This window comes from Diachasma alloeum, unplaced genomic scaffold (assembly GCF_001412515.2).
Source record: "Diachasma alloeum isolate Michigan unplaced genomic scaffold, Dall2.0 Dall_scaffold_00201, whole genome shotgun sequence".
In the NCBI taxonomy this organism is placed as follows: Eukaryota; Metazoa; Arthropoda; class Insecta; order Hymenoptera; family Braconidae; genus Diachasma; species Diachasma alloeum.
The window spans coordinates 721,916-749,145 of record NW_021680366.1 but is presented as its reverse complement, the minus strand read 5'-3'; the positions used below and the strand labels follow the sequence as shown (position 1 = coordinate 749,145).

The window sequence follows — 27,230 nt, the reverse complement described above, 5'->3', positions numbered from 1 at the left end:
CACCTTTTTGCAGTGGAAAATTTCGAATTGAGGTTCAAGGTCTTGGGTTGGATGTAGCTCTCATTCTCGAAAGGACAAAATTGGTTTCAGTGGTAAATTATTGGCGAACGCGTGCGGTTATCCGAGGATTTGTATGCTGAAGACGCAGTGTGTGACGCCGGTGGAGACAATACGTGACGCCAATTGATTTCGTCATTGTCCCTTGTGTTCGGAGTGGGGGATTGTGAATTATCACTAGCTGTGTTGGAAAATTATTTGGTTTTCCGGTTTAAAAAAAGAAAAAAACAAGGGATTTGCGTGGTGGCAAATATCTCGAGAATCACTTGATTTAGAGGACAATGTCATAAAACCTTTTTTGTAGAGAATTTCGTGGCCTACAGGAACGCATTCTGACATTTTTCTGTAACCCTGATGGTTCACGAGATATTCTCGAAATAATCGCTGTGGGTCTGGAAACTTCGGTTCAAACGGTGAATTCTTAAAGTATTTGATACACTGTTGGAAAAAAAAAGAAATTTCATCGACAGTTGACTACTAATTTCCAGGACTATGACACTGAATGAGATTTAGGGGGAAAAAATCGTGTAATTTCAGGTTTCAGCGAAAATTCAGTAATATTCCAGAATTTTAAGCAGCATAAAGACGAGAATTCCTCAATTTATTTGAATTTACAATCTAGTATGAATGTGAAATCTCAAATTTCATGATTTTTTCCCCCCAAATCCCCTTCAGTGTCACTGTCCTGAAAATTCAAGACTATATTTAACAGAATTTTCTCGTTTTCTAGTTATTTTCAGAGGAAACTAAAACTGAAATTGACCGTTCTCTTCGATTTTTCCACGAAATTTTCTGAAATGTAACTAGTCATTAAATTCGATAAAAATTTCCAAAAAGTGTGTCGAAAATTTCAGACAAAAATTTCTAAGTGTATTAGGAATCTTCATTTTTCTGGTTAAATTCTCTTCGTACCAAACATTTAAGCATTTTGATATTTGAATTCTTCTCATGTCGATCACTCCTCGATTTTATTCATTCATATTTCTTTTCTGGTTAAACTATGATTAACGAAATTGCTCCTGATGACGTGAAAAAATCTTGAAATTTCAAATTTCACTGAAAATTCTGTAAAATTCCAGAATTCTAAGCGGCATAAAGACGAGAATTCCTTAATTTATTTGAATTACCAATCTAATATGAATATTCAGTGCCAAATTACATAGAATTTCCAGTAAAATCTGAAATTTCATTATTTTTGCCCCCTAAATCGCATTCAGTATCACTGCCCTGAAAATTCCAGAACATATTTGCCGGAATTTTCTGGTTTTCCATTTATTTTCTGCGAAAAATGGAATTGAAATAGACAGTTCTCTTCGATTTTTTCACGAAATTCTGAATTTTCAACGACAAAATTTCCTGAAATTTCAGTGGTAATTAAATTCGATAAAAATTTCCAAAAAGTGTATCGGAAATTTCAGACAAAAATTTCTAAGTGTATTAGGAATATTCATTTTTCTGGTTAAATTCCCTTCTTACCAAACATTTGAGCATTTTGAGATTTCAATTCTTGTCATGTCGATCACTCCTCGATTTTATTCATTCATATTTCTTTCCTGGTTAAACTATAATTAACAAAATTGTTTCTGATCGCGTGAAATGCCCAACTCACTGTCATACCACGCACGTTTCATGCATACACACGCCTGATTTCTTCAGCATAATAATACACCGTTGAAGACTGTTGCTGTCATTATCCAGACTTCAAGGTTCAGAACTTTGTTCTGTATTCGTTTCCTTCGTCAGAGTAATGCAGGGACAGCCATATAGGGAAGACCGGGGCAGAGCGGGGTAGCTACGACAAAGAGGCGGGTGTCAGAGCTTCTATCATGCTTATATTGCTTTTTGGTATTACAGTTGGGGGCACAGTGGAGTAGTGTCCAAAAACTTTAAAATAATTATAAATGTTGTTTCTTTGTTTTTCACCTTCGAATCTCCAAAAAACGACAGAAAAATTCTGAAATCGATAGGGTTTTAATCAAAATACCTAATATGGCGGCTCATCCCAGTGTTTGAAAGAATTGAAAGAATTTGAGTAGTTTCATTTGAAAACCAGAGTTGAAGACCAGAGTTTGTAGCAGAGATGTCAGACAAGATACGAGTGTTTTTTTGGGCTCAAATGAAAGAGCGGCTCGAGAAATGGCGTGCTGATGCCTCTAAAGATGGTTTTGAACCAGGGGAGACTCCTAGACCCCAATGTTCTATACATACTCCTAGACCCCATTGTCCTCCTAGACAATGTTGTCACAACTCTGCTTTTCAATTGAAAACAGACATCATCTTTGGAGACATTTGTCATGTTTAGAGGCACTAGCACGCCATTTCTCGACCCGCTCTTTCATTTGAGCCCAAAAAAACATTCATATCTTGTCTGACATCTCTGCTGCAAACTCTGGTCTTCAACTCTGGTTTTCAATTGAAACCCTTCGGCCGGGCTACGCTGTACTTTTAAATATTTTCAGTTTTTCAATTTTTCAATTAAATTGCATGGAAAAAATTTGAAAAAATTCATACCCAGTCAGTATTATCTAAATTAAATTTCGCAAAATATTGATATTTTTTCAAACACTTCCCCCTTATAAATAAATAATAAAACTTGTTTCCAAAACGGTGGATTTTTTTAAATGAGGTGTCAAATATTCTTGATTTTTTCACATCTAATGAAAAAAATTCAGATTTTAATCTTTGATTACAATGGAAATTTTGATTTTCACATAAGACACTGGGTTGAATCCGAATTTTTAAACATTTCTTCTTTGAAATACCAACACGATAATTGAATTGATAAAAAAATTTGAATTCCGAATCTGATCGAGTTTCTTGCAATTTTTTTGCAGTTTTCAATAATCTTTGAATTTACCGTAACGGTAGAGCTACTTTAAACCGTTTTATCACTTCGCTACTGAATTGTACTAAATTCACCTTTGATAGACTCTTGGGACCGTCAAAATAATTAAAATGTGATAACGCACGATATCTGAATGAGCATAAAGACAGACATAAGTACAGGTACATTTACCTTAGCGAGAAGAAAATTATCTCACACTAACATCCCACTGATGTCGAATTGGGTAGGTGTTAGAAAAAATTATCTCTTCACAGGTCTCAACTGCGTCCTCGGGCCTATCAAGCCCTTGACATTCCACCAACACCGGGCACGTCAAGGTCAGGGACCATAAAAGAGTTGGATATAAAATCTTTGAGTTCAAGGGAATGCATAAAAAAGAATTATGGTATTACTTCACGAGAAATTTCAATTGCCTGATTAACGTGGTGAAGAAACACAAAAAACGTTAATGGCACTGGAGTTGACGAATGAGAAATAAAACAATGAATGATAATCATCAAATACTCGATCTGGATTGATGACTTCCACTTATCAATTATTATGAATTCATTATTTGAATGTTAATCATTAAATACTAATGTCGATGATTGATTGATAGTGAATTTTTGGGCAGCAACGACGATACACTAGTATTGCATTAATCAATAATTCATTAGTTATCATTGATTATTGCAAATGATTGATTATCTTTTGTTATGTGTATTTTTTTCGTCATTTTCAGTTTAGAGAAAATCTGAAACGACTTCTAATATCTAGAAATTCTAAGAATGTCTCCCCATTAGTCACCAAAAATCGCTCATCAAAAATCATTGATGCAACTGAATTATTTTTCTTTATTTCTCATTTTTACAAACTGAACAAAAGAGTCTTTTCACCGAAAGTGTTGAAGAATAATAAAAAATATATTATTCATGATTTTCTTGAATAATAGTTTATAATTAATTGATAACTATTATTATGAATCATCGATCATTTTTTAGCCCCATTTTTTATAATCTTTTGTTTTAAAAAATCAACAAAAAATCCTTTCGAGGACGGATCATTCCGAGAATGTCTCACGTAATCATCGAACATCGCTGATTACCAGTTGTTGATTCAATTAATTAATTTTTCATTAATTTTCGTGTTAAAAAAATTAATTTATATTTTATTTCTGCTTTATAATAATAAACAATAATCAACAATAACAATTATGATTAATATCAATAATTACTAATAGTTACAATTATTAGTTTATTAATTGATCACGTTTTCCCAATTACTTTCATCTCAGATTTTTATTCTTTGCTATTTTTTTATGTATTCTATCAAAATGTGGGGCTAGAAATTGAATTGATGGGTATTCTTTCATTATTTGAAAAAATATGTCAATTACAAAACTTTCCGGAGACATTGAAAAGTCGAAATTTTTATTTTCTTGCTGATCACGTATCTCTGTTCTTCTTTTCACTTTTTTTTATTGAAATTAGATCATAGAAAGGGAACATATTGATATTTTTTCGTCATTTAAAAAAAAAATCAGTTTTGAAATTTTTCAGAAAAATAAAAAATTATTTTCTTTTATTTTCTTGCTGATCATCTCTCCCTGCATTTTTCTCATTTCTTCTCAATGTAATCAGATCATGAAAACGAAAAATTTCATTTTCATGATCTGATTTCATTGAGAGGAATTATTATATTATACTGATATTATTGAACATAAATATCTCTTCATTTAAAAATGAGAAAAACTGTTCCCACAATTTCTATACTGCAATGGAAATTGAATCTAATAAATTTAATTTAATCTAACCACAAAGAAAAATTGGAAAGAAAACAATAAAATAAATTAATATAATATAATATAATATAATTAGTCAACAATTAATCATGTCTTCCCAATTATTTTCATAACTCTTTGCTTGAAACATGAAAAAAATCCCCTCTGCAGTGAAAAATCCCAAGAATATCTTAATTAGTTATAAAAAATCACTCCTGAGGAGTCACTGATCCAATAAATTAATTTTTCATTAATTTTCGTCTTTGAAAATCCAACAAAAAAATTCTGTTGACAATGGAAAAATCTCTCTTACCCATGCAGACTTTGCTCCTCAGTCCCCTGTGTTTCGTTCCCATTCTCTTTCCATTCTTATTATTTTTCCATTCGACTAAAATTCCCCCCTTCGTAAACTAACGACGGTCAACGGTGACGGCCGTTGACGCACTGTCGTTCTTTTCCTCGATTCAGTCCGTGTCCAGTCGCGGTGGCACGTGTATCGCAGGCATCGAGCGGTTCGTCGCGTCGCCTGCTTTTTAAAAGTTTCAATCAACGCGAATCGAACTAAATAATCTGACATCCCGCAAATATTTGTTTCCTCTCGGGCGGAAGTTGCATAATCGTAAATAAAAAATTGATGAAAAAATAATTTCAGTTTTTCGAGGTGTTCAACATTTTCGTGCATCACGGATAATACTTGTACACTAGTTGCATTCTTCGAATGTTTTTTGACATTTGGATAACGCAAGGGACTGAATATAATGTGAGTAAGAATTTTTTTCCGGAGGTGAAAATTTTTTTCGTTCGAAAAATTGCGATTTTTGGGGGAATTTTTGATGAATTAATTCAGCCAGAGAAATTTCAGATAGAAAAATCGGTATGACCTTTGTTCTATTTCCGCTTGTTTATTTATTTATTTATTTATCCCTTTATTCATTTATTTATTTATTTATTTATTTATTTATTTATATATTTATTTATTTATTTATTTATTTATTTATTTATTTATTTATTTATTAAGCATTAGAAACCGATTTACAAAGTTTATTAGCTACAAATGGAACATAATTTGCATGAATGCAGATAATTAGACCGCATTCATAAGATTTTTCGTTCACATTCTGTGAAAGATTTATCAATAGCATCAATTAGCAGTTTTCGAATAAATCTAGGCGAAAGTATGGAAATGAAAATTTCCTAAATTGTGAGGGGAGCGATGGAGATAAGGAGGTCGTTATACTGTATTTTCCAGCTGATATTTCCCTGGCTATCGACTTCGGTCACTCATGACCCCAATTCCTCTTGAATGAAAAACTGAATTCTGATGTTATTCGCGCAAAATGGCTCATTTCCAAAGTAGATGATTTTTGCATTAGCGATATGTTTGTTTGAACGATTGCAGAGGTGGTATGAAAAATTTTAGGCAAAAAGCTCAAAATGATGAGCCATTTGTGCGGAACATTTTTGCAGAACATTGAAAAAAAAAATTCTCTTCCGAATTCGAATGTAATAATATTTCGACGAAATTACTGGAGATGAAATGATCGTAATATTGTACTTTCTGATTGACTAGGGTCACTCATAACCCCAATTCCTATTATAATAGAAACTGCATTTTAACTTTTTTACGTTTTGAAATGGGAATTTCTAAAATAGTTAATTTTTTCGTTTCCGACTTTGATTAATTGTTTTATGATTGTTTTGTGAAGAAACAAAAAGTGGATTACTGTGTGTGAATGAAATGAGGTGTCTGATTGTGAGTCGATAGCCAGAGAAATCTTATTTTGAGAACTCACTATCATCTTTTATAGTTTCGGAGAAAATCTAAAAAAAAATTGATTGTTGCAATTCGAGGGAAGTTACTGGAGATAAAAATCCTGTCGAGCTTTCCAAGTGACATTTCTCTGACTTCTGCATGGGGTCACTCACAACCCCAATTCCCGTTGAAAACATAAACTCCATTCAGACTTTTTAGACTCCAATAACCCACGACTTTTAAAACTCATAGTAGTCTCCCCTTAATTCATGTTTGAAATTCGGACAAATTTGCATTTTATTCAACAGTTTTTTAATTGTCTGAAAAATGTCTACAAAAGGTGTGCGAAATTTAGACAGTCGTTTTAACTGTGCATCTATTGGGGTCACCCTCAGTCCCAAAAACTCACATTAAAAATAAAATCCACCCAAAAAAAAATCGCGAATTTTCCCATTTTCGCCCAAAAACAAGACGATTTCTATCCACAATTCGGTAAATCCACCCGTGACCTTAACAATCGATATTGAACCCTGTTTTCCATCGACAAATGTGTTATGCAATGAGGCCAAAGGTTCCCAAACGCTTTAATCATGGATTGTTCTTAAGCTAACGTTTTATCGATGATCAGATGACGCTTAATTGAAAATACCGACGACAAAAAATTGGATAACTATTTGCAAGAATTAACGTTCAGGGAATTAATTTTTTTATCCACAATAACCGTGATTTTTTTAATTACCAATGGTTTTTTCACGGATTGTGGAAGCCTGAGAGATTTTTCATCTGGCTTCCTCATTTCTGTGTGCGTGAGGAAATGTGTGAGAGATACGAAGGTTTCCAGAACTTCGTCATATTCAGCACGAGTAATGATTCCACAGTGGATGCGGTGGAGCAATGAGTTGAAAAGAATTGACTGAAGACAAGTAAAAAATAATGGAAGTTATGAGTAGAAATGGCTTCAATTTTTTTAAATCAAAATGACACTTGATGGTTATTCTTTAATGAATTTCACATGAATTTTTTGCACTTCAGGGATTTTTTTACTACCCTGATGGTGATGACTTTTAATGGGAGGAATAATTCATCATGACTTTTAAATGTACTTTTAAATGATTGATTATACTGAGAGAAAAAATTTGCTCTGCCGAAAAACTAGAAGTTCTACGTGAGAATATTTGATGGAGAGGAACAGATTTACGTGATGGGAATTAAGGATAATCGGGCGAGCTGGGAGGGTTGGAAAAAAATCAGTCATTTTTTTCGTTTTTTTTAACGTATTCTTTAAATGATGGAAAAGGCGTGTGCGAAGTTTCATACTGTTGGGGAGCATGGTTAATTTATTATGAATTTTTGAAAAAGTGGTCATTTAACCCGTGATCTTATGGAAATCACCAAAAAACTGCAAAATCCAAGGAAAAAATGCAGCCAATGTCATGAAACTTTAGACACATTTAGAACATGTGATCAATGATTTTTTGAGTGAAAAAGATTGTCGCCTAGGAGTATTGTTTATTAATAATAGCGAAAAAAGTACTGAAAAATGAAATTTCTGCGCACGCAGCCCAAACGAGCAGCAACGTCCCAAGTACCGATCGGGTGGGGGTAGCGCGGTCAATTTAAACGTCTCTTGAGAGAGAGTGATGAAGCGTTGTGATTGGAGCTCCCTCGAGCCAGTGGTACCAGCTCCTGGTGAAAATAAACTACCGACGATGTTGCCACTTTTTCGCATGGATTAATATTTTTTCATTTATTTTAAAAAAAAAACAATCTGAACACCATTCAATGCGTGGAACAGATACAAATAAATTTGATTAGCTCCAAAAATAATTTTTAACCGGAGATACTCTCTAATATTGCTTGAATTTTGAATCCGAATGGGAAAAATTTTTTTGTTCAGCGATTGGTTTTCTGCAGGAAAACAATAGAAACCCCTCCGCCTCACCTCCTACATTTCCTCCTCGCCCGATTATCCTTAACCAACTTGATAGAAGGAAATTTAATATCTTTCACAAAAATTAAATTTCAGTAGCGAAGTGGTAAAACGGTATACGTCAATTTTGACTATTGACCAGTTTTCAATGAATATCTCGGAATCTAAGGGACATAGCAAAATTTTTGTTATAACTTTTTTTGTGGAGACGATTGAGTGCTACAACAAATGTAATTACGAAAATCTCGCTATCTCCCTTAGATGCGGAAATATTCCTCCAAAACTCAACTGCGAGATAAGTCGACTTGAACCCTTTTACCATTTCGGTACTGATTTGATCTGAGAGAACTTCATGGGTTAATACTATAGAAATAGTACATGAAAGAGGAAAGAATATTTTTTCAAAAAAAAAAATCGTCCCCTCGAAATTATTTTGTTTTGCCATTAACACAGTTTTTGGGAAGAAAATTGAAAGGGAGACCGAGGCAAAAGGAGACCCTTCTGTTTTTTTTTGTTTTCCAATGAGACAAATGAGTCTAGTTTTTTTTGCGATATAACGTCGTTAAATAGATCACATAAGTAGGAAAATAAATTTTCAAATCAAAAGAAGGAACTTTTATTTAAGACAATCTCTAATCGTCGTTTTGAGTAATATTCTAATTTTTACGGGAATGAGAAAATTTCTTGTCTCGCAGATATTTCATCTTATAGTTATGAATTTTTGTAAGTTCATCATGACTCGATTTTTTTGTACATCTGAACATTTTTTGGCTGTAAATTTCCGATACATTTTCAGGGAATTTTCATCACATTTTAGTTCCACTAAAATTTCAAGGAATTTCGTCATTGAAAATTCAGAATCTAATGGGAAAATCAATGAGATCCGTAAATATAAGTTTAATTATTCCCTGAAATATAATTGTGAATTTTCAATTCATTGGAAATTCAGTGTTATTTAACACTAAATATTCATTTTTCGTAGAAAATTCGAATAAGTTGAGAAATTCTTGTCTTAATGCTGTTTAAAAATTTAGAATTTTATGTGAAATCTGAAATTTTATCATTTTGTTCTCCCTAAATCGCATTCAAAATTTATCTTCTGAAAATTACTAGTCGACTGTCTATCAAATTTTGAAGACAAGGGCCGATTGATCATAAACCGAGTGAAATAATTGAGAGTTTCTAAGAGTTTCCAATTAAAAGAACAATTTCTGCTACGAAAATTATCACGTTTTGGTGAAAACTCTCTTTTTTTTGTCCACAAGTAAACTGACGTGACAAAAGATCTCTGTAGGAGAACATATAATTTTTCGGCAGAACTAATCTTTTCTTTCAGTATATTTTATGACTTTTTTGTGAAGAAAAAAAACTCAATTGTTCTTTGTAAATGGAATAAGGCGCCTGGGTCGATAGCCAGGAGAATTTCAGCAGAAAATGTCAATATGATGAGCTTCAAAATTGAGAAAAAGCGTTTTTTAAAATGAATTTTTCGTTCTGAAATTCTGAAGAGACTAAAGAAGATTAATGAAGTCGTCATATCGTGCTTTTCAGCTACAATTTCCGGCTATCGACTGAAACCGATTCCATCGTCGAATAATTTATTTTTAATTGCTTTGGCAATTGGAAATTTGATTTTGGCGTTTGAGATTTTTTTTCATCAGAAACGATTCGTCAACATTTGATAAATAATAAATATTCAATTCCGCATTGTGTTTTTGTCTTATCATCAGGCGGTGAACGACGCAGAATTAAAATTAAGTTGTCCGTGAATAGCGTGTGTTACGTCATCGGAAATAGTGAAATTTATATCGACAATTTGAGACATTGAAGTAGACAAGAAAAATGAAGCTCGAGGGAAATAGTTCGAGGGACGACGATGCCAATGGAATTCTCCTGCAGCCGAGGAAGGGCTCGGTGGTGAGAGTTCAGATTGTTCCTGTTCAACCCAAGACCATTACACATTTGCCGAAGAGACCGCCTGTGGATCTTGCATTCACAGATCTGACTTACACTGTTCGAGAAGGCCGAAAAGGAAGTGAGTGATAAAATTTATTTTTATTCTAAAATTAATTCAGCAGCGAAATGGCAAAACGGTTTAAGTCGATTTTCACTGTTGGCCATATTTTAGTGAATAACTCGGAATCTAAGGGAGAAAGCTAAATTTTTATTGAGACCTTTTTTGTAGCACTCAATTTGCTCTAGAAAAAAGGTTATTACGAAAATTCCATTATCTCCTTTAGATTCGGAGATATTTTTCAAAAACTCAATGAAGAAATAAGTCGACTTGAATCGTTTTACTACTTTGCTACTGAATTGATCAATGATCAGTTTGTCATATCGACTTTTGCAGAATTGAAAACAATTCATCGATTAATTTTTTCATAATTCATTTCTATAGATACTGGAGAAGTCAATTTGACAAAAAATTTATTGACCTCGATTTAAGGTGTTTCGTGTAAAAAGGCAAAATAATGAAAAAAATTGGAAAATTCAATGGAGAAATTTCGGAGTGTGCTGCATCATTGAAAATTTTTGCACATTTTTTTCAGGTCTCAGCCTCAAGAAAAAAAAAATTAAATTTGGATGTTTTTGTAACCGCTCCAGCTATAACCTCCGAGGTTACCTCACTCTCAATTAATGAAATTTCCATGGCACCCGAAAAAATAATGAATTATTGAGGAAAAACTAGTGGGTGATAAATCAAATCTTCCTTGAGAACACGTATAAGTTTCAGATTTTTTTCAGATTTCATAATAAAGTTATTTGAACAAATTATCCGAAAAATTATGAGTTTTGGGACAATTACGCCCTTACGCGCAGGCGCGTGATTCTAATGTCGGTGAGCATCATGGGAAAGGTATGGGTTGGACCATGGAACTGAGAGAGAGAAAACACTCGACAGGTTTACCAACTCGAGACGCATTTTAATATTATTTCAGTAATTAGAAAAATATCCAATAAAAATTATTTGACACCCGCAGGTGATGAGAAAAAAATCAATCAATCTGATAAATAAAATCAATATTCGAAAAATGCTCAAATGCACACTTTTTCAACAGTTCCTTGAAAATTGGAAAATTTCGTGCTCAGCGATTGAATCAGGGCTTGAGAACAATAAGTCTCCCTTTCCGTTGCAAATCCCCGGTGATCTACACACGAAATATCTTAATTTGGTTACCCACTTTGAAGTCTTGGAAAATATCTAAAAAACTCTGAAATCGAATCAAAACGTCTGTTTTAACACATTTATGAGAGAGAAAGTTGAAAAAAAAAATTTGTTTGCCAAATGTGAGTGAAATTCTATTAAAAGTCTATGAAAAAGTCTTTAGAAGCCCAAAAAATCTATCGCGCAACAAAATCACGCACTCGAATGAAGTAATTATTTTTTTTATTAGAAAAATAAATTCACATTGTCTTGTACGTAATATTTTTTATCGTACTTCAATGGTTGCAATGATATACTCACTGGCTACAGTGTCGTTGCCTCACGTAGACCGGTCACACTGAGTTCACCTCGTTTCTACTGACCACATGAATGAACATAATTCACCATTTACAGAGCCCGAAATTATTATTACCCAATAATTCGGTCTCTATTTCCCTAATGCCCTCGATAATTCATGCTGGAATCTAATTCGTGGGTTTTTTTAACCTAGTCATTGAGTCGATTCACTGAGGATTTCGCAATGAGAATAGTTACGAGACGGAGAGGGAGAGCATGAGTTTTGCCTTTCATTTTTTTTCATCGTTGAGTTGTTTTTTCTATTCACGAGTCCAGAGGTAAATATGCTCGACGATTTTTCATTCAGAAAATTTCTAGAACGATCAGAGACGGATTATTAGGAGGGAAACGATGAGGTAAACAATTTGGTGAAGCAGGGGAATTTATTATTCGGAGCAATTAGTGATATTTGCTACAGGTCCACCCCGCCATAAATACCTTAAATAATTATTTTAATGCAATTTTTCATAATAATTTAAGAAAATGAAAACCTCTTGGACGTCAACGGTTCAGGCACAAGTACACCGAGAGAAAAACAAACACGTTGTCAAACACTGAGAGAAAAATATAATTCTTCTGACTATATTTCATCGCCATCGAATTATAGTCATTGCAACTATTTTATAGTTCTCCTCACGATAGATTTGTCATGGTTACTTTTGAACTTTGGTTAGGTTAACTGCATTTTGATTTGCAAAAATTACGCTTGTGAAGTTACTATAATGTAATGTGCCACATACAAAAAAAATCGTATCGTTCACCAAAATGCTTCAACTATTTTCTTATTGCAAATCGAACTTCAGGTTTTTCTCTCAGTGAACAAATCTTGTTTGGGCCAACAAAATCGCTAGTTGAAAATTGCCAAAAAAGAATTTCTTTGGTTCGAATTTGAAAGTCCTCAACATGAATAATTGTTCTGCTTTCGACAGCGACGAAATATTTGGCTCAAGAGGCGGATAATTCACACCAGGCGGTGCCTTTTCAGGACGAAAATATCTCATATAGAGGAAAATTTATCAACAAATATTTTATCCCTAAGTTACAAGATTGCTATCATATCTTTATTATTGTTTCATTTAAGGGTTCATTTGTTGTCTGTGATTATTAGACAACCGAAACGAAAAACTACTGTCCCTTGTCTCGCATAAAACTAAGATTTTTTGGGACCAAAATACGTATGGGAGTATCGAATAACGAAGGAGTAGTGCTAGAAATGACATTTCTTGCGTGTACAGAGAATGCAATTTTTTTTTGAACTATTAAATCCATTTTTGCGACAAAAATTTTTCATTCCGGCGCACTCTGCATATTTGGCACAAAAACATCCTTTGATAATTTTCAAAAGAATATTTTCTTGGCACACAGAGAGAAAAATCTGAAGTTCGATTTGCAATAAGAAAATAGTTGAGGCATTTTGGTGAACGATACGATTTTTTTTTGTATGCGGCACATAACATTATAGTAACTTCACAAACGTAATTTTTGGAAATCAAAATGCAGTTAAACTAACCAAAGTTCAAAAGTAATCAGAACGAATCTATCGTGAGGAGAACTATAAAATAGTTGCAATGACTACATTCTATTGTAGTAATTACTTCTCCGGCCATAGTTACCGTAACCCATGAAAAATGGAATGGAATATAGTCAGAAGAATTATATTTTCCTCTCAGTGCACAAGTAAGACTTGTTTGAGAACTTTGTCATTTTTCCCTCAGTGTACTTCATGGGCTAGATGATCGTATTGACGAGTGTCATGATAAATACCGACCTATGATCTTGTCCAATATGACGCTTATCTCCTCACTACTGACGCGTCAATCTCCATTTAATTAAAGACAATAAGGAATTTTTCTAGAAAACGTGATACACACTTCTTGCATCAAATGATACTTTGTATAGGATATGTGTGGAGAGCAAAAACGATGCGATGAAACGGGTGGAGGAAAATGGCGATGGGATGAGGAATGCTTGCTGATGCTAATGAGGACAGCTGATGAGTCTGACGCGTGATTGTAAATAATGGCCACGAGATAATGAGCCTCCTTATGCTGATAATCACGCGGACGACGGATCAAATTCACTCGGCGAGTTGCGTATATCTGTCCTTCACATTTGATGATTTTCTGATCAACGCCAATTAAATTTACCAGATTAATTTTTCCTTGCGAATGCCAGTTTTGCAGTCGTTCAAATTTAAATTGAGGATTTTTTATGTCATATCAACTCATTACTTTGAAAAAAGTATAAAAATGCAATTTTTAGAATGTGTCCGTGCGTAGATGTGTACAAAATAGATCTCGTATTTTCTCTTAAGGCATTTCGTGTGTAGATTACGGTGGTGAAACGGAAGGGGAGTCTTATTGTTCTCGAGCCCTGATTCAATCGCCGAACACGAAATTTTCCAATTTTCAAGTAACTTTTTAAGTGTGCATTTGAAGATTTTTTGAATATTGATTTTATTTATCAGATTGATTGATTTTTTTCTCATCACCTACGGGTGTCAAATAATTTTTATTGGATGTTTTTCTAATTATTGAAATAATATTAAAATGCGTCGCGAGTTGGTAAACCTGTCGAGTGTTTTCTCTCTCTCAGTTCAATGGTCCAATCCATACCTTTCCCATGATGTTCACTGACATTCGAATCACGCGCCAGCGCGTGAGGGCTAATTGCCCCGAAACTCAAAATTTTCCAAATCATTTGTTCAAATAACTTTCTCATGAAATCTGAAAAAAAATCTGAAACTCATACGTGTTCTCAAGAAAGATTTGATTTATCAGCCACTAGTTTTTCCTCAATATTTAATTATTTTTTTGGGTACCATGGAAATTTTCCTAATTGAGAGTGGGGTAACCTCGGAGGTTATAGCTGGAGGGGTTACGAAAACATCTAAATTTCATAATTTTTTTCCTTGAGATTGACATCTGAAAAAAATGTACAAAAATTCTCAATGGTGCAGCATACTCAGGCATTTCTCCCATCAATTTTCCACTTTTTTCTTTCATATTTTGACTTTTCACACGAAACACCTTAAGGATACCCAAGTTCGCGCAATTTTTTCTGCAGGAAATCCTCCTCAGAGTTGATGAAATATACCAAAAGTATTTTTTAGGTGCAATATTGACTTTAGTGGTCCAATGTCGACAAATCGTCGTAAACAAAGACGTAGTGTGATTTGAGATGTTTTTCGTTAAATGTTGAATGCTTTTCAATATTTGAAATGAAACATGAGGGCTTTCACATCAGCCTCGTCTGGTTCAAGGTTGTCGAACATTCTAAAATGATTATGTTATGCAAATTTTGAAGGCTTCAATCTAATGTTCCATTTCTAATCGTTTCGAAAAGTTTAAAAATTCTGAAAAAAATTTGGAAAGACCATTTTTTAAGGAAGATTGATCAAATAATCGAAGAATAACTTTTTTTTACACAAATTACGAACTTCTATTAGAAACTTTATGAACAATCAATTGTCCAATTTGACAATTGTTTTAGAAATTGTAAAAAAATGTTTATAATCAAAATTTTATCAGAAGTCAATTTTATGTCAAAAAATTACGTTTCCAAATATTTAAACAATTTTCTTTATTTATTTATGAGAAGAAAATGCGGAAAACACGGTGATTAGATGCAAAATTACGCAGTTGAATGAGAATCAAATTATCAATGAGCTCCAAACCATTGGATTTTGTTTTTTTTTCATAATTTTGAGAATCAATTTCTACAGCACGGAAAAAAATATACTTGATTCAAATGTATTTTATACTCGAGTGGGGATGAGTGTGTCAATGCGAGGATGATTATTTCGTATGAGCCCGGGTTGTACCAAGCGCTCACAAGTATAATATAAAGGCCAGACACTAAGTGCGAGAATATAAGAGTCAAAAAGTGGAGGTTAAGAAATGAGGGTCGGAATGTTAGGGTTTAAAAAAGAGGGTCAGAATATTACGATAAAAAAATTAGGGTCAGAATATAAAAGTAAAAAAAGCCGGTGTCAAGCAATGAGGGTCATATAAGGGCTAAAAACGGTGATCAAGCATAATATATGACTTATATTTAGACCCTCATTGCCGGACATCCACTTTTTTTACTTTTATATTCTGAATGTTTTGACCCTAATATTCTGACCCTCGTTTTTTAACCTCCACTTTTCGACCCTTATATTCTGACAATTAGTGCCTGACCCTTATCTTACACTGAAGAGGGCTTACAACCCGGCCCGATACAAAAGAGTCATCTTCGAATTGAAATACCAATCCCTCAATTGAGTATAAAGTATACTTGAATCAAGTATTTTATTTTTGATTCGAGTATAAAATATACTTAATTCAAGTATATTGTCTACTCAATGCTGAACCATTCGTGATAGTTTCAGGCCTTTGGAAATTGAATCACACTGAGAGAAAAATCTGAAGTTCGATTTACAATAAGAAAATAGTTGAGGCATTTTGGTGAACGATACGATTTTTTTTGTATGCGGCACATAACATTATAGTAACTTCACAAGCGTAATTTTTGCAAATCAAAATGCAGTTAAACTAACCAAAGTTCAAAAGTAACCATGACAAATCTATCGTGAGGAGAACTATAAAATAGTTGCAATGACCACATTCCATTGTAGTAATTACTTCTCCGGCCATAGTTACCGTAACCCATGAAAAATTGTTGAGGACTTTTTGACTATAATTCGATGGTGATGGAATATAGTCTGAAGAATTATATTTTTCTCTCAGTGCATGAATCCTAGAGTTCCAATAAAAATTTCAAAATTTCTTTTATCACTATTCCACGTATCCTTCGTGATTTACCTCTCAAAAATCTCGTGTCTAAGTGTTCACAGTTTTCCCCCCGCGTTAATCACACAGTGAAAGTTGTCATTTCCAAATAAATAATGATAGAGTTTCTATTACGAAATTCAATGATTTCTGCAAAAATACAGAACGATTAGAGAGAATGAATTGAAATCCCAGTGAAGTTGAATTGCGGCTGAAGATGAATCTGATTCGTAACTCAATTTAGCCGGGAACGCTGGTTATTGGACAAGGTTGAGACGTTTCATTGACCTCATATTCAGGCTTGGATTTACCTCGAAGTCCAATGACACAGAATAGCAATGAGAAATAATTGTGATAAATCCATTTGGATGTGCCAGTGGTGCAGCTTGTTTGCACGGGGGACTGATTAATGCTCGAATTATCTCGTCAATGCGTAATTTTATGCAGAAATTGCTGGACATTTTCTCTTACACCCATTCATATCAATGGATCAATCTTGATATTTTTTACTAAAAATACCGTAATCATCGAAAATGATTAAGAATAATAATTTCAATTCAATAAATTCAATGTATTTCTCTGGGCTCTAAGGGGGGGAGGGCTGGTAGTACATTAAAAGCGAACGCAAAATGGATAGAATTAATAATTAAGAAGTAAGTTTTAATTATTAAAAATAATAATGATTTTTAGTAAAAAAAAATTTAATGAACATCAATGTTCACATGTAAATGTTTTTTCATAATAAAAAAATATTATTATTCTCAATAATTTCTTACGATAAATCCATAATTATAAAAAATTATTAAGGATGAGAAAGTATTAGCATTCATACCTGTGGGATCTTAATTTCTAGTTTGTTTGCTACTCGTCCATTATGAAACTGTGATTATCATTCCATGCTGAAATTATATTGCCCAATCAGTGAAAAATGTGAGCAGGCAGAGCCATAGCATCCTTCAACACCATAATAATTTAAGAAATAAATTGGAAGAATGATGTTTGCTCAAACAATCACTAAAAGCAATTACCACAAAATAAAAATAAAAATTTATATGCAAAACGGTTTTTGTTCTCTTCTGTCGTTTATTCTTTCTTTTCATTTATTCGTATTCAGAATTGCCCGGCACGGTACAGTAACAAGGGGCGAAATTTGCGAATAATGAAGTAGCAAGTAAATTTTTAGTGAAGTTCAAAACATTGGAGACACTGAAGACTGATTGATGGTTGAATTATCTAGTCAATACGTAAATTTATGCAAAAATTCCAAGAGACGTTTTATCTTGAATCCATTCATTACAAATATGGATCCATAATCATAAAAATTACGAATGACGAGAAGTTATAGCCATCACAAAGCCCACCCATGAGTTATTCATACTTTCGGTTTAATAATTCAACAGATAAAATTGAAATGAGATTTACTCAAAAGGAACAATCGCTAAAAATTTAGATATAAAATGTTTTTTTCTCTTCTGTCGTTTATTCCACTTTCTTTTCATTTGTTTGTATTCAGAAATGCCTGATGTTACGGTATAAAAACATGAAGTGAAAATTACAAATAATGTAATAAAAAGTGATTTTTTATTGAATTTGCTTGAAATGACGTTTGCTATTCGCAAAGAAGCTCAAAATATTGAAGAAACTGAAGACTGATTAATGTTCGAATTATCTAGTCAATGTGTAATTTTATGCAAAAATTCCAAGAGACGTTTTATCTTGAATCCATTCATTACAAATATGGATCCATAATCATAAAAATTACGAATGACGAGAAGTTATAGCCATCACAAAGCCCACCCATGAGTTATTCATACTTTCGGTTTAATAATTCAACAGATAAAATTGAAATGATATTTACTCAAAAGGAACAATCGCTAAAAATTTACATATAAAATGTTTTTTTCTCTTCTGTCATTTATTCCACTTTCTTTTCATTTCGTATTCAGAATTGCCTGACGCCACGATTCAATAACATGGCGTAAAAATTGCAAATTATATCATAAAAAGGAAATTTTTATTGAATTTGCTTAGAATAATATTTGCAATTCGCAAAGAAGTTCAAAAGAATAAAACTAGACAAGTCAAGCTTCAATGTGGCAAGCGTTTTGATCCTGTTTTATGCTGTTTTCCTTCAATATCACAACAATTCAATAAATAAAACGGAAGCATGATTTCAGTAGCGAAGCGGTAAACCGGGTTAAATCGGTTTTGATTTATGGCCAGTATTTCATTAATATCTCGAAATCTAAGAGAGGTAGCAAAATTTTTCTCATAACCTTATTTGTAACCCTTAATTAGCTCTACAAAAAAGGTCATGACTAAAATTTTGCTATCTCTTTTAAATTCCGAGATATTCGTCAAAAACTGGCCAATACTCAAAATCGACTTAACCCGGTTTACCGCTGTGCTACTGATTTTGACTCAGGAGGAACAATCACAAAAAATTAGCACACAACCGATGTTATTCTTCTTCTGTCATTCAGGAGAACGAAAATATTTTTCAGCCTCACGAATTCTTAATGCCGTGGATTTCAGATTGAAGTGGAAACTCTTTTCCTTTTGTTATTCCGAAATAAAAAAACACTTTTAAATTGTTTTGATAGTTTCAAATTGTGAATTCATCTTGAGAATTATTGCTTATGCTCCGTTAATACAAGAAAGAGTTTTATTTCCTTTGAGAAGAAGGAAAACATTGAGAAAAAGAGAATTGTCTTGACTTTCCAGTTTCTTTATTCAAACGTCGGGTCAAAGAAAATCCATCAGAAGACGAGATAATTCATCTCATCATGAAATATTACAACTGCGTAGATGATATCTCTTAGAAAGTCGTTGCGCGTGCAGCAGTTTGTTTCAACAAAATTACACAATTATCAGGGAGTTGGATGCCCCCGAGTGCTCCATTCCACTCAGCAAAGTAGAAAAACTCAAATGGGGAAATTATTCCAGAATTATTTTCCCTGGCTCTTCATCAGTCTTTTTTTTCGGCAATAGTTTTTTCAAATTCGTAATAGATTCGTTCCCATTCAGAATATTCCTGGAAGCTGATTCTATGACGAAAAAACATTTCTGCCAGTTCAAATGATGGTTATTATTTCTTCATAAGTAGGAAATTAAAAAAGAAGCTTTGGTGTTTAGCTAGAAATGTTGGAGATCAGAGAGGGCGGCAATGACAAAAATATTGCATGAATTCTTGGAAATCCTTGCCATAAAAAAAAGAATTTTCTCCGAAATTATTCCAACTGTCATCACAGCAAATTTACAATTACATCATCAAAGAAAGAAACCAAGTAGGCGATAGCACGTATGCGACTGCAGATGTGTTACGAAGTCGTATGTGAATCTCTTTTATTTACCATCAAGAAATTGATGGTAAGCTTCCGAATCATTTGGGCAGGATATTTTTTTTAGTAGAAACCTGTACCAAATTTCGAGTTAATAGTTTGTTTTTTTCAAGAGTTAGAGCTCGTACAGGCATTTTGAACGAATGTAATGCTTCCATTCTGAAGCAAAAAACGAACAAAAATTGAAAATAAATTTGTAATTATAGTATACTTACTAAATGAAGTACAAAAATTCCCACAAAATTGAATATCTTAGGAACTACTCATAGGATTCAGCCCAGGTTCAATACCAAACATCACAATGATAAGAGATAATCATATGGAGTTATGATAACAAAATACTTTACTGTTAACCCATGAGTTGTTGTAAGATTCCAGCAGAATTCAGAGGAGTTCTTACACTGAGAGAAAAATCTGAAGTTCGATTTACAATAAGAAAATAGTTGAGGCATTTTGGTGAACGATACGATTTTTTTTTTGTATGCGGCACATAACATTATAGTAACTTCACAAGCGTAATTTTTGCAAATCAAAATGCAGTTAAACTAACCAAAGTTCAAAAGCAATCACGACAAATCTATCGTGAGCAGAACTATAAAATAGTTGCAATGACAACATTCCATTGTAGTAATTACTTCTCCGGCCATAGTTACCGTAACCCATGAAAAATTGTTGAGGACTTTTTGACTATAATTCGATGGTGATGGAATATAGTCAGGAGAATTATATTTTTCTCTCAGGTAAAGAAGGACTTTTTAAATTCCAAGAATTTCTACTAGATTTTCTTGCACTGCATAAGAGAAAATTTCTATTTTTGGTCATTTTCTCATCTTGTGATATTATGTCGATATTTCTCCAAATGGGTACATGATTTTTTAAATTATTCAAAATTTCTTGGGAAAATTCTGGATGCAGATATCTCGAAAAAGTTTACATTTTTCCGAAATTTTTTCATCACACGGAGAGAAATATTCAACAAAAATTACGTATCTTTTCCGTAATTCCGGAGCGAAATGTGGTTGTAGGAAATTTCAAGGAACTGTCGCGGAATTTTTCCAGAGCGTTTCGTAATTTTTACCTGAATCTTCTTTGAAAAATTACGATACTGTCACTTGAATTTTCTGAGTCGATTCCGTAATCGGTGAGCGAACTGTGAGTTCCGTAATTTTTACTGAGCATTTCTCTCCGTGTATTTGGATTTTTTTGTAAGGGTTCAATACGCGAAAACCCCAAATCGCAATTTCTTTAAGAATTTTCTCATAATTTCTGCTGTAAATCCATGCCAGGGTTGCGAAAAAATGACGTGACACGTCACTGACCGGTCATAAGACACGTCAATGACGGTCATTTGACAGGAGCAGCCGAGAAAATTTATCGTCACACTGATAGACTGATTCATTTATTCCAAACGAGATTCGTTAACTATTAACGAATGGTAGAGTTGAATATGACCAAATGAATATTCGTTAATAGTTAACGAATGGTTCACTTGAATGGCGAAAGTCAAGTCAAACAAGGCTCCTCAAATATACATTCGTTAACTATTAACGAATGAACATTTGGTGGGACCGAATAGACCCTAACCTCCAACCAAAATCCATTCGTTAACAATAACTAATCCGTTCTATCAGTGCACAGGTAATACTCGTTTGAAATTCGATAATTTCCTCACTGATCAACGCATTCTCAATAGGATCTTCAGAATGCAGGCAATTTTCCTGGATTGCCACAATCGAACAAAAAGTTTAGTAATTCCATTGGCATTGGGGAAATCCAAGTGGTACAGTCCCTGCAATTATGAGTCAGTTTTTCAAATGAAATAATGATTTTTATATATTTACACTCTCAAAACGTCTGAAAGACAGTTGCAGAGGGTCCAATGGGGTCGTTTGGATACTTTTACATACCCGACACATGTCATTAAATGGACATTACAACAATTATCATCAGATATTAATATGAGTAGGTCTACCAGTTCCTCCTCCTACATCTTCACTGTAATAATGAATGATATAATGAATGTTTCATCCTCTGGGATCGTGAAAATTTTATCTGCTCCATTTCTCTCAACTGGCGATTACGACAGTGGTTGTATTTTCCCTCGAACTTTCCTGTTTCTCCACAAATGGATTGTGATCAATGACAGTAACAGTTTCCCGGATTTCGTAATTTCAACGTGTGACGCTTGCTTTTTTTCACTAAAAAAGTCAAAGTACTAGTAACTGAACAACAATTATTCCTTCAAATCTAATACTCACAAATCGTCTGGGATTCCTCATTCTCTAAATGAAGAACAATTATTCTTTCACCTAAATTAATAATTCGCAGGAATTATAGACTATTTAGCAACTAATGCTAGACCTTCACTTGTGATATTATGCAATACTGAGTAAATAAGAGTGACAACAATTCTATTCACAATTTTTTAAACTCTAATTCCACAATTCGTCTGGGATTCCACATTTTTTTAATGAAGACCAATTATTCCGTCATCTAAATTAATGTTTCCTTCAAATTGTAGGCTAGTCAGTCACTGGCACTTGACCTTCACCTGCCATATTGAGTAACACTGAGTAAATATGAGTTGAAAAAAATCGATTCACCATTTTTTTTTCGTCTCTAACCCTCACAATCCATCTGGGATTCCTCATTCTCTAAATGAAGAACAATTATTCTTTCACCTAAATTAATAATTCGCAGGAATTATAGACTATTTAGCAACTAATGCTAGACCTTCACTTGTGATATTATGCAATACTGAGTAAATAAGAGTGACAACAATTCTATTCACAATTTTTTAAACTCTAATTCCACAATTCGTCTGGGATTCCACATTTTTTTAATGAAGACCAATTATTCCGTCATCTAAATTCATGTTTCCTTCAAATTGTAGGCTAGTCAGTCACTGGCACTTGACCTTCACCTGCCATATTGAGTAACACTGAGTAAATAAAAGTTGAAAAAAATCTATTCACCATTTTTTTTCGTCTCTAACCCTCGCAATCAGTCTGAATCACTCACAATTTCTCATTTTTTTCTTTCCCATCTCAATGACAACGCTGAACAGTTCTCCGAAGTCATTGCATTACTCTAATGTTTTGGACGTGAGTAATAAACGAAACGAACATGTTGACCCAAGGAAAACAGAGATCATCATAATTTTTTTACTGATATTTATCATCAGCAGAAATTAAGAAACGATGTGAATACGAAAAAAAATCTTCAATTTAATGGAAACATTTTTATATCTTCATTAAATTCCAAAATGACTCCGTATTATGCAACAAGTGGATGAACTTGACTGAATTACGATTAATTAAATTTGCGAGGAGAAATACAGTCATAATTCATCGAAAGTTCAGTGGAAATAAAAATATTTTCTAGGATAAAATGAATGAATTCTCTTGATAAATTCAACATTATCTGTTATGTGGAATGTAAGAGGAACTGGTTGACCCACGAGCGGAATTTTCGAGAGGAATCACTACTCAAAGGTTGATTGCAAAACAAGAGATTCACTTTTTGTGATGTGTATATTTGTGCATGAATGCTACACACGTCACGTTCATTTGAAACAAAAAAATCATGAAAACATGAGACAATTGTTACGTGTTCACTGGCTCTCCACATCGGCATGTTGATGGAGTTTTTTTTAGAATTCTTGTAAATGCAGGTTGAGAATGAATTCATTCATGTTTTTGTCAATTGAATTGAAAAACAGTGAAGTTTTTGGAGAAACAATTTTTTTTATTGATTCAATAACACAAAATTTTTTTGCAACTAATTCATGAAATTATTTTTTATTCAACAATTTATTTCGATTTTTAAATATAATTGTCTCTTTTTCCTGAAAATAAAATCAACAAAATTCTTCAAAAAATGATGGGAATATAAGAGTCATCAAATGTCATGTCTAAATGAATTCATCAATTAATAATCTAATTCATGGTCAAAATATTTTGCAAAGAAAAATGATGACAAAAAGAGACAATTGTTTCGTGTCCACTGGCTCTAGACATCTGTCGATGGATTTTTTTTAGAATTCTTGTAAATACAGGTTGAGAATGAATTCATTCATGTTTTTGTCAATTGAATTGAAAAACAGTGAAGTTTTTGGAGAAACAATTTTTTTTAGTGATTCAATAACGCAAAATTTTTTTGCAACTAATTCATGAAATTATTTTTTATTCAACAATTTATTTCAATTTTTAAATATAATTGTCTCTTTTTCCTGAAAATAAAATCAACAAAATTCTTCAAAAAATTATGGGAATATAAGAGTCATCAAATGTCATGTCTAAATGAATTCATCAATTAATAATCTAATTCATGGTCAAAATATTTTGCAAAGCAAAATGATGACAAAAAGAGACAATTGTTTCGTGTCCACTGGCTCTAGACATCTGTCGATGGATTTTTTTTAGAATTCTTGTAAATACAGGTTGAGAATGAATTCATTCATGTTTTTGTCAATTGAATTGAAAAACAGTGAAGTTTTTGGAGAAATATTTTTTTTCATTGATTCAATAACGTGATTTTTTTTACAACTAATTCATAAAATTATGTTTTATTCAACAAGTTATTTCCATTTTTATCATCGCATTGTCTCCTTTTTCTAGAAATAAAATCCAAACCTAAAAACAAAATGATGCGAATATAAGATTGATCAAATATCATCTCCACGTGAACTCCTCAATTAATAATCTGATTTATCGTCGAAACATTTTGCCAGGAACAACAATGAAAAAATGAGACAATGGAGTTTTTTTAGAATTCTTGTAAATACAGGTTGAGAATGACTTCATGTTTTTGTCCATTGAATTGATGAACAATGAACTTTTTGGAGAAGTAATTTTTTTCCACTGATTCAATAATACGAATTTTCTTCACAACAAAATTATTTGTTATTCAACAAGTCATTCCCATTTTTTAAATTTCATCGTCTCTTTCTTCTGGGAAAAATCGACAGGAATGTAAGGAAAATCTTGTGAATATAAAGTTGATGACATTATGTCACCTCTAAATCAATTCATTAACTAATAATCGAATTCATTGTCGAAATATTCTGGAAATAGATTTGAATGAATAGCAATTCGTCCGTTATATATAAAATAAAAACTTCCTGTTCTACGATAAAAAAAATGCCAGAAATTTCGGTCGATTTCGGCAGATTAGCATCTGCTAAATATTAACGAATGCAAGATCCCAGTGGAATTTGACATCTTGTTCTCTCTCAATGCCACTTCCGTCTTCAATAAAAATTGTCTTCAGTTTATGACTAAAGGCTTTTAAATGAACGACCCATAAAATTACTCATCAAATAGAAACGAGAGGAACTAATAAAAAAAGCGATGAAAAATCTAGTTTAAAATTCTTGTGAGCAATTTCTGATTTTAGAAAATAACACATTCTCATTTCATTTTCATTTTCATCTCCTCTTTATATAAAATGGATCGTAGTGAGGAACGTACATTCTTCAAGATTTGTTTTAAATTTGAATTTTCCATGCAATTTTTTATTGCTGAAATTGAAATGAAAAATACTGAAACAAATTTTTTTATTTCAATAAATAATGAAAAATTAACAATTAACAACTGCAAATGTTTCGTCAATTGGCAGTAACTTCTCTATTTTTCATGATATTTCCAAATAAAAAATTAGTTTCAGATGTTCTTTATCCAACTTTCATATTTTATCCTTTATTCAGCAAAAAAAATTATTCTGTCTATTATTGTTCCAACACTTATTTCAGTAGCGAAGTGGTCAAACGGTTTAAGTCGATTTTGACTATTCGTGAGTTTTCAATGAATATCTCGCAATCTAAGGCAGATAGCAAAATTTCTGTTATGACCTTTTTGGTAGAGCACATTGAGAGCTTCAAAAAAGATATATATGAAAATTTCGCTATCTCCCTTAGATTTGGAGATATTCATGGAAAACTCTTCGACCACTTCGCTACTGATTTGGTTGGACACATATTTGTTTTATTTCAATGGAAACTGAAAAAACCATCATTTACGCATACAAACATTTCCTCAATGAACAGTAACTCTTTTATTTTTTACGATTGTTTGAAATAAAGAACACGTGCCCAAAGTTTTTTATGTAACTTTCACATTTCATAATTTCATTGAACAAAAAAAAAATCGTGTAAGAACCCAATTTGATTGATTATTGGGCTAATCTATTTTATTCTTTCTTTTTCTCCATATTCTCACAAGAGTAAGAATTAACACACGTCAATTAACACATGTCTGTTTGCACAATGAGTGCCTCCCCAGATAAATATTGTATCCCAGCTGTATGTGCTTCCTGCTAATATTGACTGCCGGCAAATAAAGAGCACATTAGTTCCTAATAGTCCCAATCTCCTCCACGAAATTGTCTTCAGCCAGAATGCAACCAATAAATAATCAAATTTCTACGAATAAATAATCAAACCGAGGCTCTGGTGATTATTTCAGTTGAATCATTGAGTGCAAAACCGACTGAATCACAAGAGTCACAGGCATTGGACTTTGCTCAGTCCTTATCAGCACTCGTGTGTGTTGATATTGCTCTTTGTCCATCCAGAGATATCATTGCACTCGTTTCAGATTGATGACAACAATTCGATCTCAAATCAAAGTATTTAGATTATGAAATATTGATTATCGAAACAAGTAATTATTGTGGTGTGAAACATTCAGATCCATTCGAGAGTGGAATATCCTATTTCCTATTTACTAAAGATGAAAGAAACGTAAAGTTGTTTTATATCGAAATATCTCGAAACTGCCTGACCGCTAATCCTCAATTCTGATTGGTCAAGGAGTCACGTGAAGTATGAAAGTATTCAAATGCCAAAAATTTGTTCTGCGTCATATTTTTCATTTTTTCATGTGTGATGTTGATATCAAAACATATCTAAATTGCCTAATTGTCGATGATGAGAAAAAAAAACATATTATTTCTAAATTTTTTTAACTCAAAAATTATTCTTCACTTCCCAAATTTTAATTTTTTCATATTTATCACACGCCAAAATGATCAATTCTTGCTTCTTAGATTTTCATACATAAATTCTAAACTCTACAAAATTCACAAAAATTCTTCGGTTTCCCAAATAATTCGAGAAAAATCTGCGATCTACGGTTATCTGGAAAACTGTGAAATTTTCCGAAGAATTCAAGAAATTTTTTCAGTTTTCTAGGAAATCAATTCATAACCCTCCCCTGATTTTTGAACAATTACAGATTTTAATCAGATTATTTTAAAAAGTAAAAAAAAAA

At 32.8% G+C, this 27,230-nt stretch overlaps 1 protein-coding gene across 1 annotated transcript in view; it reads left to right on the top strand.

Annotated features, from left to right (window-relative positions):
• The first annotated feature begins 5,145 nt into the window (after nucleotides 1-5,145).
• The window catches only part of LOC107035865 (ATP-binding cassette sub-family G member 4), a 44,226-nt gene continuing 22,141 nt past the window's right edge, over nucleotides 5,146-27,230 (top strand). Inside the window, exons 1-2 of the mRNA XM_015253475.1 lie at nucleotides 5,146-5,421; nucleotides 10,075-10,379. Of these exons, the coding sequence (XP_015108961.1) occupies nucleotides 10,187-10,379 (193 nt within the window). The 5' untranslated portion in view covers nucleotides 5,146-5,421; nucleotides 10,075-10,186. The remainder of the gene's footprint in view (nucleotides 5,422-10,074; nucleotides 10,380-27,230) is intronic.